This window comes from Hemiscyllium ocellatum, chromosome 38, assembly GCF_020745735.1.
Source record: "Hemiscyllium ocellatum isolate sHemOce1 chromosome 38, sHemOce1.pat.X.cur, whole genome shotgun sequence".
NCBI classification, from domain to species: Eukaryota; Metazoa; Chordata; class Chondrichthyes; order Orectolobiformes; family Hemiscylliidae; genus Hemiscyllium; species Hemiscyllium ocellatum.
This window is the reverse complement of record NC_083438.1, coordinates 33,217,618-33,234,248: the sequence shown is the minus strand read 5'-3', so window position 1 is coordinate 33,234,248 and position 16,631 is coordinate 33,217,618. Positions and strand designations below refer to the sequence as shown.

The window sequence follows — 16,631 nt, the reverse complement described above, 5'->3', positions numbered from 1 at the left end:
TCTGTGACCCCCCCTCCCCTCCTGGCCTTTTGAGTATCCCCCCAATTCCCATCGCTCTTCCAGTGGGAGGGGCAGGGGTGTGTGTCCATGCCTTCAGATGCCAGGGGCTATTCCTGAGGTCCGGAATTCCCTCTCCGAGCCCCTCCCTCTCTGCTCCCTCGGAGGGCGGCTGGGTGCGGAAGCTCCCTCTGGGAACCGTCCCGTTCTTCCTGTCCCCCTGGAGACGCTCCCTGCCGGATCTCGATCGGAAGAGGGCTCGCGTGAGGAGTCTGGGAAGGTTTCGGTTTTGCCGAAGGCGCTAGAGAAATAAAAAACAGTGCTTGTTGCATGTGCCTGAGCGCGTGTCTGGGATTTATTTTAATGCAGTTCTGATGAAGTCCGTCTCACCTCGTGGTATTTCCCCGGTAACAATCGCGGCAGTAATAATTGGACTACTGGGTGTCGTGACGTTGGGGTGTGTAATCTATCTGAGGAACAGGTCACACCATAATTACAGAGGTACGTACCCCACTCAGCACTGCTCGGGGGGGGCGAAGGGAGTCCCTGATCTCTCCAGCATCATCTCGCTTCCATTTGGGCCCTGGGGGAATTGGGGTAGCAGTCGGCCATTCAGCCCATCAGATCTGCTTCACCGAGACCCCAGCTGATCGGCCTTCCCCTACCCCCCACCCACCCCACGCTGTATTATCCCCGTCCTCCTTGGGTGTTGCTCATCACTCGGCACCTCTTCCTTCCCCGTCTCTGAGCTGTGTGTTGGGAAACTCCGGCTTTCGGAACGCTTCCACCACCCCCTCGGCTCCGTGCCGACCAGATATCCCAACACCATCTAGTCCCACCTGCCAGCACCCGGCCCATATCCCTCCAAACCCTTCCTATTCATATACCCATCCAAATGCCTCTTAAATGCTGTAATTGTACCAGCCTCCACCACTTCCTCTGGCAGCTCATTCCATACACGTACCACCCTCTGTGTGAAAAAGTTGCCCCTTAGGTCTCTTTTATACCTTTCCCCTCTCTCCCTAAACCTATGCCCCTCTAGTTCTGGACTCCCCCACCCCAGGGAAAAGACTTTGTCTATTTACCCTATCCATGCCCCTCATGATTCTGTAAACCTCTATAAGGTCACCCCTCAGCCTCCGACGCTCCAGGGAAAACAGCCCCAGCCTGTTCAGCCTCTCCCTGTAGCTCAGATCCTCCAACCCTGGCAACATCCTTGTAAATCTTTTCTGAACCCTTTCAAGTTTCACAACATCTTTCCGATAGGAAGGAGACCAGAAATGCACGCAATATTCCAACAGTGGCCTAACCAATGTCCTGTACAGCCGCAACATGACCTCCCAACTCCTGTACTCAATACTCTGACCGATAAAGGAAAGCATACCAAACGCCTTCTTCACTATCCTATCTACCTGCGACTCCACTTTCAAGGAGCTATGAACCTGCACTCCAAGGTCTCTTTGTTCAGCAACACTCCCTAGGACCTTACCATTAAGTGTATAAGTCCTGCTAAGATTTGCTTTCCCAAAATGCAGTACCTCGCATTTATCTGAATTAAACTCCATCTGCCACGTCTCTGCCCACTTGGAGAGGTTTTCCTCCTCCCTCTACAATGCCCACCTTGAAGTCGCTCTCTTCCTAGCCCACTCCTCCCCCACATTCCTGATGAAGGGCTTATGCCCGAAACGTCGACTCTCTGTTCCTTGGCTGCTGCCTGACCTGCTGCGCTTTTCCAGCAACCACCCCTTTTCTCCCTGAGCTGCCTGAAGCGAGTATTGCTCCTCAGTCTGCTTCCTGCTCCTCCCCGTGTTCGGGACCGGGCCCTATCACTGGGCCTCAAAATATCTTCTTACTGTGAAGGCAGCTGTGAGGTGGATATTCCGGGTGGGATGCAGCTGGTCAAACCACTCAGCGTCAAACTAAAACAATTTACTTTCGAAACGCGAACAACAGAAAACGGAATTCAGAATAACTGTTGGAAAACTGAACTGACCCGACGCAGTAACTATAACGAATTAACTGCTCCAGTCCAGTAACCTCCTGTCAACACAGCCCTTGACAAAAAGATCAATTGAAACACAGATTCTGACGAGCAGGAGGGAAAAACATCCGGAGAGGGACTTCGGAGAGAGTGAGAGGAATCCAGAATGTTTGAAAGCCTGATGGGCTCTCACGTCTTGTGACTGCTTCAGCTCGAACCAGCTGAGCTGGGGAGATCTGGCCTCTTCGTTAAACTAGGCCCCTCACAACTCCTGCCTCTACGGCCCCTGGTGAAAGAAAATCTAAGAGAGAATAACCTTCTTAAAGGGGCAGCATCATGGCAGTGCTCATCGTCCCCTGTTTCCAGTCTCGTGCACGGGGATAAGAGGACACTTCCTGTCTGGGTCCCGGGGCCATGTTTGGGATTGACTGCCCACCTCAGAAACGGTCATGATTTGGAGGAGCCGGTGTTGGACTGGGGTGGACAAAGTTAAAAATCACACAACACCAGGTTATAGTCCAACAGGTTTATTTGGAAGCACTAGCTTTCGGAGCGCTGCTCCTTCTAACCCTAACTCCGCAATATCCTGATGAAGGAGCGTCACTCCGAAAGCTAATGCTTCCAAATAAACCTGTTGGACTATAACCTGGTGTTGTGTGATTTTTAACTGAGAAACAGTATCTGACTGGCCCTCATCGATGGCCTTTGGGGAAAGCGATCTGCTCCCTTTCTCCTTCCAGATGGAAAACTCTCAGTGTCACTGGGTCAAAATCCTGGCAATTTTTCTCTAACAGCTTCATGGGTTTGGAAGGTGCTGCCTGAGGGTGAGTTCCTGCAGTGTATCTTGTAGCTGGTACACACTGCTGTTACTGAGGGGGGGGGGAGGGTGCGAGGGAGGGAGGGGATGGCACACACTGCTGTTACTGAGCGTCGGTGGGGGAGGGAGGGGATGGTACACACTGCTGTTACTGAGGGGGGGTGGGGGGAGGGAGGGGATGGTACACACTGCTGTTACTGGGGGGGGTGGGGAGGGAGGGGATGGTACACACTGCTGTTACTGAGCGCCGGTGGGGGGAGGGAGGGGATGGTACACACTGCTGTTACTGAGGGGGGGTGGGGAGGGAGGGGATGGTACACACTGCTGTTACTGAGGGGGGGTGGGGGGAGGGAGGGGATGGTACACACTGCTGTTACTGAGGGGGGGGTGGGGGGAGGGAGGGGATGGTACACACTGCTGTTACTGAGCGTCAGTGGGGGGAGGGAGGGGATGGTACACACTGCTGTTACTGAGGGGGGTGGGGGGGGAGGGAGGGGATGGTACACACTGCTGTTACTGAGCGTCGGTGGGGGGAGGGAGGGGATGTTTGTGGGTGTGGTGCCAATCCAGCGGGGGCTGCTTTGTCCCTGGATGGTGTCGAGCTTCTCGAGTGTTGTTGGAGCTGCCCCCATCCAGGAGCAAGTGGGGAGTATTCCCTCACCCTCCTGCCTTGGGCCTTGTCGATGGTGGGACAGGCTTTGGGGGGAGTCAGGAGGGGAGTTACTCGCTGCAGGATTCCCAGCCTCTGACCTGCTCTCGTCCTGAGGTGACTTTCGGACGTGTTTGTTGTCGGGTTTTGCACTTTCTCGTCTGAAATGGGTGTGTGTGTGTTTCTTGTCGTTTGCAGTAGCCAGAATCTCTGATGACTTCTGCGATCCCAGCTTGCCAGTCGTCATGTCCAACGGTAAGCCACAACTTTTGGGTTTGAGTCGTGTTTGTTGTGTTTTGAGATCCACGGAGATTTATCCAGGAACTCCGATCAGATTGCTGTCACCACCAGCGGATGGACAATTATCTGTGAGGCTCCTACTGTTCCGGTGTTCATTCTTCGGAGATCAGAACACCAGGGAGTTTTATTTATTCGTTCATGGGAGTCTCTGGCTAGGCCCAGTATTTTTTACCCAGAGGGCAGTTACGAGTCAACCCCATGGCTGTGGGTCTGGAGTCATGTGCAGGCCCAGACCAGGTAAAGATGGCAGTTTCCTTCCCTAAAGGACATTAGTGATTAGATTAGATTACTTACAGTGTGAAAACAGGCCCTTCGGCCCAACAAGGCCACGCTGACCCGCCAAAGCGCAACCCACCCAGACCCATTTCCCTCTGACTAATGCACCCATTAGTGGGTGGCATGGTGGCACAGTGGTTAGCACTGCTGCCTCACAGCGCCAGGGACCTGGGTTCAATTCCCCCCTCAGGCGACTGACTGTGTGGAGTTTGCACGTTCTCCCCGTGTCTGCGTGGGTTTACTCCGGGTGCTCCGGTTTCCTCCCACAGTCCAAAGATGTGCGGGTCAGGTGAATTGGCCATGCTAAATTGCCCGTAGTGTTAGGTAAGGGGTATATGTAGGGGTATTGGTGGGTTGCGCTTTGGCGGGTCGGTGTGGACTTGTTGGGCCAAAGGGCCTGTTTCCACACTGTAAGTAATCTAATCTAAAAAAAAACACTATGGGACAATTTAGCATGGCCAATCCACCCGAACCTACACATCCCTGGGCACTATGGGACAATATAGCATGGCCAATCCACCCTAACCTGCACATCCCTGGGCACTATGGGACAATTTAGCATGGCCAATCCACCCTAACCTACACATCCCTGGACACTATGGGACAATTTAGCATGGCCAATCCACCCTAACCTACACATCCCTGGGCACTATGGGACAATTTAGCATGGCCAATCCACCCTAACCTACACATCCCTGGACACTATGGGACAATTTAGCATGGCCAATCCACCCTAACCTGCATATTCCTGGACACTATGGGACAATTTAGCATGGCCAATCCACCCTAACCTACACATCCCTGGGCACTATGGGACAATTTAGCATGGCCAATCCACCCTAACCTGCACATCCCTGGGCACTATGGGACAATTTAGCATGGCCAATCCACCCTAACCTACACATCCCTAGGCACTATGGGACAATTTAGCATGGCCAATCCACCCTAACCTACACATCCCTGGGCACTATGGGACAATTTAGCATGGCCAATCCACCCTAACCTGCACATCCCTGGGCACCATGGGTAATTTAACATGGCCAATTCACCTGACCCGCACATCTTTGGACTGTGGGAGGAAACCGGAGCACCCAGAGGAAACCCACACAGACACAGGGAGAGTGTGCAAACTCCACGCAGACAGTCGCCTGAGGCGGGAATTGAACCCGGGGCTCTGGCGCTGTGAGGCAGCAGTGCTAACCACTGTGCCGAAACGGATGGAGTTTTCCGACAATCGGCAATGGATTCACGGTCAACAATAGGCTCTTCAATCTAGATTTTTTTTTAAAAAATTGAATTCCAATTCCACCATTTGCCGTGGCAAGAGTTGAACCTGGATCCCGGGAACATCGCTGGGGTCTCTGGAATAACAGAGTCCAGAGGTAATACATTGTCTCTCCTCGGACACTGTGCCCCAGTTGTACGGATCCCTGGTTAGATAGAGTCCTATGGCTGACCCTTTGTCCCAGTTCATACCGACCATAACCCCCAAACTAAACTAGGCCCGTCTACCTGCATTTGGTCCATATCCCTTTTCTATTCATGTCCTGATCCAAATGTCTTTTAAATTGCCCCCCCCGCCCTCAGGAAGGTCGTTTCACTCACGAACCACCCTCTGCGTAAAAAGGTTGCCCCTCAGATCCCTTTTAAATTCTTCCCCCCCCCCTCACCTTAAAACTAGGCCTCCTAGTTTTGAACTTTTCCAGCCTAGGGAGCCATTCACCTTATCGCTCCCCCTCGTGATTTTATAAATATCCATGCCGTCACCCATCAGCCTCATGAAAACAGCCCCAGCCCATCCGACTTCTCCTTGTAACTCCAACCCGGTCATCCTGGCCCGGTAAATCCCTTCGGAACCCTCTCCCGTTTAATAACATCCTTCCCATAACGGAGCGACACAGTATTCCAGAGGAGGCCTCGCCAATGTCCTGTACAACCTCAACGTGACATCCCCAACTCCTACACTCAAAGGGCTGAGCGATGAAGGGAAGTGAATGCCGCCTTAACCATCTCCATCGCCCCTCCCCCAAGTCCCTCCTCCCTACCTTGTATCTTAGCCTGCTGGACACACCCTCCTCATTCCTGAAGAAGGGCTCATGCCCGAAACGTCGAATCTCCTGCTCCTTGGATGCTGCCTGACCTGCTGCGCTTTTCCAGCAACACATTTTCAGTTCTTAACCACTCTATTTGTGAGCAATGAGATGCTGGGACTAGAGAGATTTGCGTTACAGGTAGACAGGGTGGCTTAAGGGGCAACTTTTCCACGCAGAGGGTGGTGCGTGTGGGGAATGAGCTGCCAGAGGGAGTGGTGGAGGCTGGTACAATTGCAACATTTAAGAGGTAGTTGGATGGGTATATGAATAGGAAGGGTTTGGAGGGATATGGGCCGGGTGCTGCCCTGTGGAGCCAATCTGAAACCCATCTAACCTACACTATTCCATTCTCATCCCTGTGCCTATCCAGTGCCCATTTAAATGTCCTTAAAGTTGGCGAGTCTACTCCTGTTGCAGGCAGTGCGTTCCACGTCTCTACTACTCTGAGTAAAGAAACTACCTCTGACATCTGTCCCGTATCTATCACCCCCTCAATTTAAAGCTATGTCCCCTCATGCTCGCTATCACCATCCTGAGGAAAAAGGCTCTCCCTGTCCACCCTATCTAACCCTCTGATTATCTTGTATGTCTCAATTAAGTCACCTCTCAACCTTCTTCTCTCCAATGAAAATAGTCTTGAGTTCCTCAGCCTTTCCTCGTAAGACCTTCCCTCCATACCAGGCAACATCCTGTAAATCTGCTCTGCACCCTTTCCAAAGCTTCCACATCCTTCCTGTAATGCGGTGACCAGAACTGTACACAATACTCCAGGTACGGCCGCACCAGAGTTTTGTACGGCTGCAGCACGACCCCATGGTTCCGGAACTCAATCCCTCTATTAATAAAAGCTAACACACTGTACGCCTTCTTAACAACCCTGTCAACCTGGGTGGGAACATTCAGGGATCTATGTACATGGACACTTAGATCTCTCACATCTACACTACCAAGAATTTCACCATTAGCCCAGTACTCTGCATTCCTGTTACTCCTTCCAAAGTGAATCACCTCACACTTTTCCGCATTAAACTCTGTAGTTCGTAGTCATTGTGGATGCCCACTCAAAGTGGCTGGACATGCCGAGAGTTCATTTGGGATTTTGACGGGAAAACAGCGTGCATTTTTGCAATACACGGACCGCTGGGAGGGTTGGTCACAGACAATACACCATTGTTTAGGAGCAGGGTAACTGAGAGCTCCCACCCCAGGAACGGTATCGGACTGGTGTTAAGGTCCATCAGTGGCCACCGGGAAGGGTCATCTGCTCCCCTTGTCCGTCTGGATGGGAACACTTTCAGTGTCACTGGGACAAAATCCTGACATTCCTTCCCTCAAAGCATCGTGGGTCTGGAAGGCACTATCTTTGTATCTTACAGTGTCCATCTTGTAGCTGGTACACACTGCTGTTACTGAGGGGGGGGTGGGGGGAGGGAGGGAATGGTACACACTGCTGTTACTGAGGGGGGTGGGGGGAGGGAGGGGATGGTACACACTGCTGTTACTGAGGGGGGTGGGGGGAGGGAGGGGATGGTACACACTGCTGTTACTGAGGGGGGGTAGGGGGAGGGAGGGGATGGTACACACTGCTGTTACTGAGGGGGGTGGGGGGAGGGAGGGAATGGTACACACTGCTGTTACTGAGTGTCGGTGGGGGGAGGGAGGGGATGTTTGTGGGTGTGGGGCCAATCCAGCGGGGGCTGCTTTGTCCCTGGATGATGTTGAGCTTCTTGAGTGTTGTTGGAGCTGCCCCCTTCCAGGGGCAAGTGGTGAGTATTCCCTCCCCCTCCTGCCTTGGGCCTTGTCGATGGTGGGACAGGCTTTGGGGGGAGTCAGGAGGGGAGTTACTTGCTGCAGGATTCCCAGCCTTTAGCCCTGCCCTTGTTCCGAGGTGACTTTCGGATGTGGATTTGATTTGAAGTCTAAAGTGAATGTGTGTTTGTTGTTGTTTGCAGTGGCTGTGAATTCCGAAGTCGCTCCCGACCCCAGTCTCCCAAAGGCCTTGTCCCACGGTAGGTCACACATGGAGATGGTTTCGGGTTTGCCTTGTGTCTGGGGAATGTGGCGGGAAATCCTGGATTAGATTTCTAGCGCACTGTCACACGGATTGGGAATGTTGCAAACTGTATGGATGGAATTGTCAAATCAGGAAGAGCTACCGATGTAGAAACAGGGAAACATTGAAAATCAGAGCAAGAGGAGGCCATTCGGCCCCATCCATCACCATCATGGCTGACCATCCAACCCAACATCCTGCTTTCTCCCTGTAACCTTTGACCCCATTCGCTCCCACGTGCTGTATCTAGTCGCCTCTTGAACATATTCACTGTTTTGATCAGCTCCTTCCCGTGGGAATGAATCCCACAGGCTCCCCACTCTCTGGGTGAGGAAATGTCTCCTCATCTCTGTCCTAAACAGCCCAACCTGAATCCTCAGAGTGTGACCCCCTCCCCCACCCCGGATCTGTACCCACCCACCATCGGGAACCTCCTCCCTGCATCGACCCTGTCCCACCATCGGGACCCTCCTCCCTGCATCGACCCTGTCCCACCATCGGGAACCTCCTCCCTGCATCGACCCTGTCCCACCATCGGGAACCTCCTCCCTGCATTGACCCTGTCCCACCATCGGGACCCTCCTCCCTGCATCGACCCTGTCCCACCATCGGGAACCTCCTCCCTGCATCGACCCTGTCCCACCATCGGGAACCTCCTCCCTGCATTGACCCTGTCCCACCAGCGGGAACCTCCCCCCTGCATCTGCCCTGTCCCACCATCGGGAACCTCCTCCCTGCATCGACCCTGTCCCACCATCGGGAACCTCCTCCCTGCATTGACCCTGTCCCACCAGCGGGACCCTCCTCCCTGCATCGACCCTGTCCCACCATCGGGAATCTTCTCCCTGCATCGACCCTGTCCCACCATCGGGAACCTCCTCCCTGCATCGACCCTATCCCAGCATCGGGACCCTCCTCCCTGCATCGACCCTGTCCCACCATCGGGAACCTCCTCCCTGCATCGACCCTGTCCCACCATCGGGAACCTCCTCCCTGCATCGACCCTGTCCCACCATCGGGACCCTCCTCCCTGCATCGACCCTGTCCCACCATCGGGACCCTCCTCCCTGCATCGACCCTGTCCCACCATCGGGACCCTCCTCCCTGCATCGACCCTGTCCCACCATCGGGAACCTCCTCCCTGCATCGGCCCTGTCCCACCATCCTGAACCTCCTCCCTGCATCGACCCTGTCCCACCATCGGGAACCTCCTCCCTGCATCGACCCTGTCCCACCATCGGGACCCTCCTCCCTGCATCTACCCTGTCCCACCATCGGGACCCTCCTCCCTGCATCGACCCTGTCCCACCATCGGGACCCTCCTCCCTGCATCTACCCTGTCCCACCATCGGGAACCTCCTCCCTGCATCTACCCTGTCCCACCATCGGGAACCTCCTCCCTGCATCGACCCTGTCCCACCATCGGGAACCTCCGCCCTGCATCGACCCTGTCCCACCATCGGGGACCTCCTCCCTGCATCGACCCTGTCCCACCATCGGGACCCTCCTCCCTGCATCGACCCTGTCCCACCATTGGGACCCTCCTCCCTGCATCGACCCTGTCCCACCATCGGGAACCTCCTCCCAGCATCGACCCTGTCCCACCATCGGGAACCTCCTCCCTGCATCGACCCTGTCCCACCATCGGGGACCTCCTCCCTGCATCGACCCTGTCCCACCATCGGGACCCTCCTCCCTGCATCGACCCTGTCCCACCATCGGGAACCTCCTCCCAGCATCTACCCTGTCCCACCATCGGGAACCTCCTCCCTGCATCGACCCTGTCCCATCCTGTTAACATTTTAGAAGCCTCTATGAGACCCCCTCCTCCCCCTCACCCGTCTGAACCCCAGTGAAAACAATCCTAACCTGGTCAGTCTCTCCCCGTGCGTCAGTCCCCCATCGCTGGAACCATCCTGGGTAAACCCTCGCTGCACTCCCTCAGGAGCAAGGGTATCCTTCCTCAGAAAAGGAGTCCAGAGCTGCCCACAATACTCTCGGTGGGGCCTCTCCAAGGCCCTGTATAACTGCAACAACACATCCCTGCTCCTGGACTCGAAACCTCTCACAGTGAAGGCCAACAAACCATTTCCATGCTGTAGCGCCCGCTGCCCCTACAAGCCTACCTACAGCGACTGGTACACCCAGGTCCCTCTGCACGCTTCCCTCTCCCAATGCACATTCCTTCAGGAGTTAATCTGCCTGACAAGGAAAACATTTGTCAGAGGTTCTGCTCACTCTGAGAGCTGTCTCGGAGGAAACCAGACCGGAATCAAGCGTTAGAGTCGAAAAAATGCGGTGCTGGAAAAGCGCGGCAGGTCAGGCAGCTTCCGAGGAGCAGGAAAATCGGCATTTCAAGCCCTGATGAAGGGCTTTTGCCCAAAACGTCGATTCTCCTGCTCCTCGGATGCTGCCTGACCTGCTGCGCTTTTCCATGCCACTCTGGAAATGTTTTGGGTGGTCACAGTCTGAAAATGTACTTGAATCAGAAACTCTCTGAACATTTCACTTGCATCGTCTCCGGGTCTGTAGGGGAAGGGCTGGGAGGGTGGTCAGGAATCAGCATTGTGGGCCGAATGGTCTGAAGTGAATGACAACGAGTATTAGAGAGACTTAGACAGGGGCCGCACAGGTAACATTGCCCAGGGGCATGTACACAGTGAGATCAGCACGATTTTAAAGTTCGAGAGCTCCGTTGGCCAGTCTAATAACGGCCAGGAAGTTGCTGTCCCTGAACCCGGTGGCTGCGTGTGTTCAGGTTTCTGTATCTTCTGCCTGACGGGAGAGATTACTGCGGTGGGAGAGGTCCCTGATGATGTGGGCGGGATTCCCGCGGCAGTGAACAGAGTCCACGGATGGGAGCCTGGTGTCCGTGATGGTCTGGGCTGCGCACACCACCTTGTGTAGTTTAGATTAGATTAGATTACAGTGTGGAAACAGGCCCTTCGGCCCAACAAGTCCACACCGACCCGCCGAAGCGCAGCCCACCTATATTTACCCCTTACCTAACACTACGGGCAAGTTAGCATGGCCAATTCACCTGACCCGCACATCTTTGGACTGTGGGAGGAAACCAGAGCAAACCCGCGCAGAGACGGGGAGAACGTGCAAACTCCACACAGACAGTGTCTCACAGTCCCTGGGCAGAGGAGTGTCCACATCAGGCCGTAATGCCCCCTCCCCAGACAGTATCCTCTCAGTGGGACATCTGTAGCAGTTGGTGAGGGTCCTTATGGACAGGCCTGGGGAAGGAGAGGAGTTGTTGTGACTGCTGGAACTGTCGCATTCATGTCGTCCATCGTAACCTCGGTCTCCCTTCGTTACAGACACAGAGAAGATCGACATCCAACACGATTCTGTGTGACGTTGGTGGTTGTGGTGACCTGCTGTCTGTAGGATGGAGAGTTTGGGGTCAGAACAGGGGAAGCCAGACAGGAACACAGAGAACAGACAGTGACCCAGTCCTCCACCATCCCACAATGCCCCCACCTCCTCCTCCGTTAGCCTAGAGCACAGGAGGATCCCACAGCCCCCATCCCTGGAGGGTCGGCCAGCGCTGGGTTGGGAAGGTGCGTCGGTGGGGGTGGCTGGGCGGGGTGGAGGAAGGAGGGTGGGGGTGACTGCAAGTGAACCCGTGCAGGCGCCCCTCGCCCTCTGACCTACTCACCCCCCCAACCCCGAGCAAGGGGTAATTCCAGTCGGGGAGTGGGGGGCTGGCCTTGCAGTCTGTTAATCCAACCAGAAACACTCGGAGTGTGATGCTGCTGCAGTTGAATAGCACTTGCCACCTGGTTCCCCTAGAATGGAATAGACGATTGGGGGATGGAGAGGAGGCGGGGAGAGAGCAAGAGGGCTGGAAGTGAGGTGACGATGGAGATATTTTCCCTATCCCAGCATCCAATTCTGAAGCCCCCTCACCTCCCGCCAATGAACCATTGGGAGGAGGTCAACAAGCCTTTAGAGAGGGAGGTAGAGGAGGATTGGAAAGGGGTCAGTCATTCAGTCATGCTCCCTCCGAGCAGGTGAGGATAAGGGGGAGATTGAAGGTGGGGGAGGCGGGGGGGGGGGGGCTAGTGTTCGGAATCCCTGGGGATGGGGGGAGTGGGTTTCGGCCAGGGAGACGCCGCTCCCAGGCGCGGGAGGAGGGGGGGGGGGTCACTCACCAGTGGGGGGAGGGGCACGACACAGATCAGAGAGAATCGAGACCACATCCAGAGGAAGGGCGGGAAGGTGGGGGGGGCCGAGCTGGTGTTCTGAGGCAGCGTTGCGCTGTCGGTCTGGGACGCGGTGCTGCCTGGAAGGGAGGAGGTCCAATAGGGATTTTCAAACAGACCTGGGGGGGGAGGAGAGAGGGTGGGAAAGGGGGTAAACTGGCAGGAACCGTGAGGAGGCGAGAGGCAGCTGGAAAGCAAGTCAGAATTAGCTCTTTAAAAGAGTGGGTACGGGGAAATGGGCTGAAGAGCCTGCACCTTGTGTTGTAAAATTCTGTGAATGGTGAAAACTTGCTACAGGATGTAGCTTACCGTGATGTACAGCCCAAATATATACTCCGTATTGTGGATAATAAATGATTATTTTTCACCTGGTGTCTGATGATTTCTCACAGATCCTGAGGAGGTCCAGGGCTCTGACTAAATCATTCCTTTCCTCTCCAGAGGCGCAGCACAGCAGCTCAGTGGTTAGCACGGCTGCCTCACAGCGCCAGGGACCCGGGTTCGATTCCAGCCTCGGGCAACGGTCTGTGTGGAGTCCCCATGCTTCCTCCCACACTCCAAAGATGTGCAGGTTAGGGGTGGATTGGCCATGCTAAATTGTCCCATAGTGCCCAGGGATGTGCAGGTTAGGGTGGATTGGCCATGGGAAATTGTCCCATAGTGTCCAGGGATGTGTAGGTTAGGGTGGATTGGCCATGCTAAATTGTCCCATAGTGTCCAGGGATGTGTAGGTTAGGGTGGATTGGCCATGGGAAATTGTCCCATAGTGTCCAGGGATGTGTAGGTTAGGGTGGATTGGCCATGCTAAATTGTCCCATAGTGCCCAGGGATGTGTAGGTTAGGGTGGATTGGCCATGGGAAAATCCCTCTTAGTGTAAGGTGCATTAGTCAGGGGTAAATATGAGTAGGTAGAGGGAGCTTTACGCTGTATCTAACCCTGTGCTGTCCCTGGCCTGGGATGACTTGGAGAGGCCGGTGTTGGACTGGGGTGTACAGAGTTACAAAATCACACAACACCAGGTTATAGTCCAACAGGTTTAATTGGAAGCACACTAGCTTTCGGAGCGACGCTCCTTCATCAGGTGATTGTGGAGGGCTCGATCGTAACACAGAATTTATAGCAAAAATTTACAGTGTGATGTAACTGAAATTATACACTGAAAAATTGATTGTCTGTTGAGCCTTTCATCTGTTAGAGTACAGTGATAGTTTCACTTCTTTCATGTGTAAATCACAAAACCCTTTTTGTTTAAAGTTGCATTCTCGGGTTAGCTGTTAACAATGGTGATAGCTAGACAATATGTTGAAGGTGTTAGCCCCCTGTGTTCTCTGTCTATGACCAGATGTTTAGATTGATTCTAATCAATGGGGGACAGTGTAGAGAGAGCTTTACTGTGTATTTAACCCCGTGATGTCCCTGTCCTGGGAGGGTTTGATGGGGGACAGTGTAGAATGTAGAGGAAGCTTTACTCTGTATCTAACCCCGTGCTGTCCCTGTCCTGGGTGTGTTTGATGGGGGACAGTGTAGAGGGAGCTTTACTCTGTATCTAACCCCGTGCTGTCCCTGTCCTGGGAGTGTTTGATGGGGGACAGTGTAGAGGGAGCTTTACACTGTATCTAACCCCGTGCTGTCACTGTCCTGGCAGGGTTTGATGGGGGACAGTTCTTGCGTGATTTCTGGCCATTTGTGGGTTTTGCGAAAACAGCAACAATGGAACAGGCTCCAGGGCCTTTGGGTGGAGGTGACTCGAGACCAGTGGGTAATAAACACAGCGCTGAGGAGGTGGGGGATGTTTGGTTATTCAGAGAATGTCTCACCAGTGACTCCATGGTAATTCCGCCAAACTCCTGAGATTCAACAAAAAGAGGAAGTTTGAAAATTTCGTTTTTATTCGCAACACTGCTCCTCTGAACAAGGAAGCTACATCATCAAGGCCACCTGCATTGCCAGTTGTTCCCTTGACTCTCCAACAGGGAACTAACTGTGTCCAAACACTCCCAGGACAGGGACAGCACGGGGTTAGATACAGAGTAAAGCTCCCTCTACACTGTCCCCCCATCAAACACTCCCAGGACAGGGACAGCACAGGGTTAGATACAGAGTAAAGCTCCCTCTACACTGTCCCCCCATCAAACACTCCCAGGACAGGGACAGCACAGGGTTAGATACAGAGTAAAGCTCCCTCTACACTGTCCCGCATCAAACACTCCCAGGACAGGGACAGCACGGGGTTAGATACAGAGTAAAGCTCCCTCTACACTATCCCCCATCAAACACTCCCAGGACAGGGACAGCACGGGGTTAGATACAGAGTAAAGCTCTCTCTACACTGTCCCCCATCAAACACACCCAGGACAGGGACAGCACGGGGTTAGATACAGAGTAAAGCTCTCTCTACACTGTCCCCCATCAAACACACCCAGGACAGGGACAGCACGGGGTTAGATACAGAGTAAAGCTCCCTCTACACTGTCCCTCATCAAACACTCCCAGGACAGGGACAGCACGGGGTTAGATACAGAGTAAAGCTCTCTCTACACTGTCCCTCATCAAACACTCCCAGGACAGGGACAGCACGGGGTTAGATACAGAGTAAAGCTCTCTCTACACTGTCCCCCATCAAACACACCCAGGACAGGGACAGCACGGGGTTAGATACAGAGTAAAGCTTCCTCGACACTCTCCCCTCCATTTTGTGGAGTGTTCATTGTACAGGGACGAGTGTTTGTGGGGATTTCCCCATCAGTCCTGCCCCTTCCTCGCCCTCTGACAGCCTTGACCTTTGTCCCCGATCCTTTCTTCCTCTTTGGGAAGTTATCCAAAATTTCCTCCCCTCCCCCTTTTCTGAGTCCGAGCCCAGCTCTGCGAGCCTTCACACCAGCAATGTGCTCGGGACTGTTTGTGACATGACTCAGTGGTCTTTGCAACCGATGAACCGCATCTGGCCTCTCTCTCTCACACACACAGTCGGTGTGTCGGAAATGCAAGTCAGCCCCGAGGGTGCATAGCAAGATCCCACATGCACAAAAGGGTCAGCTCCCCCCCCCCCCCCCCCCATCCCCATCCCACTCTCTTCTGAAATTCGTGATTGCCTCGTTGGGGCAACTCGGGGAGAATCCTCACCTTATCACTCCTTTCAAACCCTCAAAGGGTCTTATGTTTCGATGAGATGCCTCTTTGTTGACCCCTCTTTCTCTCCCCATTGGACACACAGTCCTACAGCACAGAAACAGACCCTTCGGCCCAACCAGTCCATAACCCTGAACTAAACTAGTCCCACACTTGCCTGCCCCTGGCCCATCTCCCTCCAACGCTTTCCTGTTCATGTTCTGAGAGGAGAAAGTGAGGTCTGCAGATGCTGGAGTATCAGAGCTGAAAATGTGTTGCTGGAAAAGCGCAGCAGGTCAGGCAGCATCCAAGGAACAGGAAAATCAGGATGAAGGGCTTATGCCCAAAACGTCGAGTCTCCTGTTCCTTGGATGCTGCCTGACCTGCTGCGCTTTTCCAGCAATACATTTTCAGCTCTGTTCATGTTCTTATCCAAAAGTCTTTTAAACGCTGTAACTGTCCCCACACCCCACCCCCCCTCACTTCTTCAGGAAGGTCATTCCCCACACACGACCCACCCTCTGGGTAAAATATTGGCCTCATGTCTTTTTAAAATCTCACTCCTCTGCCCTTAAAAATATTCCTCCCCTAGTCTTGAAATCACCCACACTAGGGAAAGGACAACTACCATTAACCCTATCTATACCCACCATTAGCTTAGTTAAAACTCACACAACACCAGGTTATAGTCCAACAGGTTTATTTGGAAGCACTAGCTTGCGGAGCGACGCTCCTTCATCAGGTGGTTGTGGAGTGTAAGATTGTAAGACTAACACTATGGGACAATTTAGCATGGCCAATCCACCCTAACCTGCACATCCCTGGGCACTATGGGACAATTTAGCATGGCCAATCCACCCTAACCTGCACATCCCTGGGCACTGTGGGACAATTTAGCATGGCCAATCCACCCTAACCTACACATCCCTGGGCACTATGGGACAATTTAGCATGGCCAATCCACCCTAACCTGCACATCCCTGGGCACTATGAGACAATTTAGCATGGCCAATCCACCCTAACCTGCACATCCCTGGGCACTATGGGGCAATTTAGCATGGCCAATCCACTCTAACCTACACATCCCTGGGCACTATGGGGCAATTTAGCATGGCCAATCCACCCTAACCTGCACATCCCTG

At 53.8% G+C, this 16,631-nt stretch overlaps 1 protein-coding gene across 3 annotated transcripts in view; it reads left to right on the top strand.

Moving 5' to 3' along the window:
* LOC132833871 (ICOS ligand-like) overlaps positions 1 to 12,198 on the top strand; it is a 32,410-nt gene extending 20,212 nt beyond the window's left edge. For all 3 annotated transcript variants that reach the window (XM_060852516.1, XM_060852514.1, XM_060852515.1), the window contains 4 exons: positions 367 to 498; positions 3,643 to 3,699; positions 8,066 to 8,122; positions 11,493 to 12,198. In XM_060852516.1, coding sequence (XP_060708499.1) covers positions 367 to 498; positions 3,643 to 3,699; positions 8,066 to 8,122; positions 11,493 to 11,530 — 284 coding nt within the window. In that variant the 3' untranslated portion in view covers positions 11,531 to 12,198. The remainder of the gene's footprint in view (positions 1 to 366; positions 499 to 3,642; positions 3,700 to 8,065; positions 8,123 to 11,492) is intronic.
* Positions 12,199 to 16,631: the final 4,433 nt, after the last annotated feature.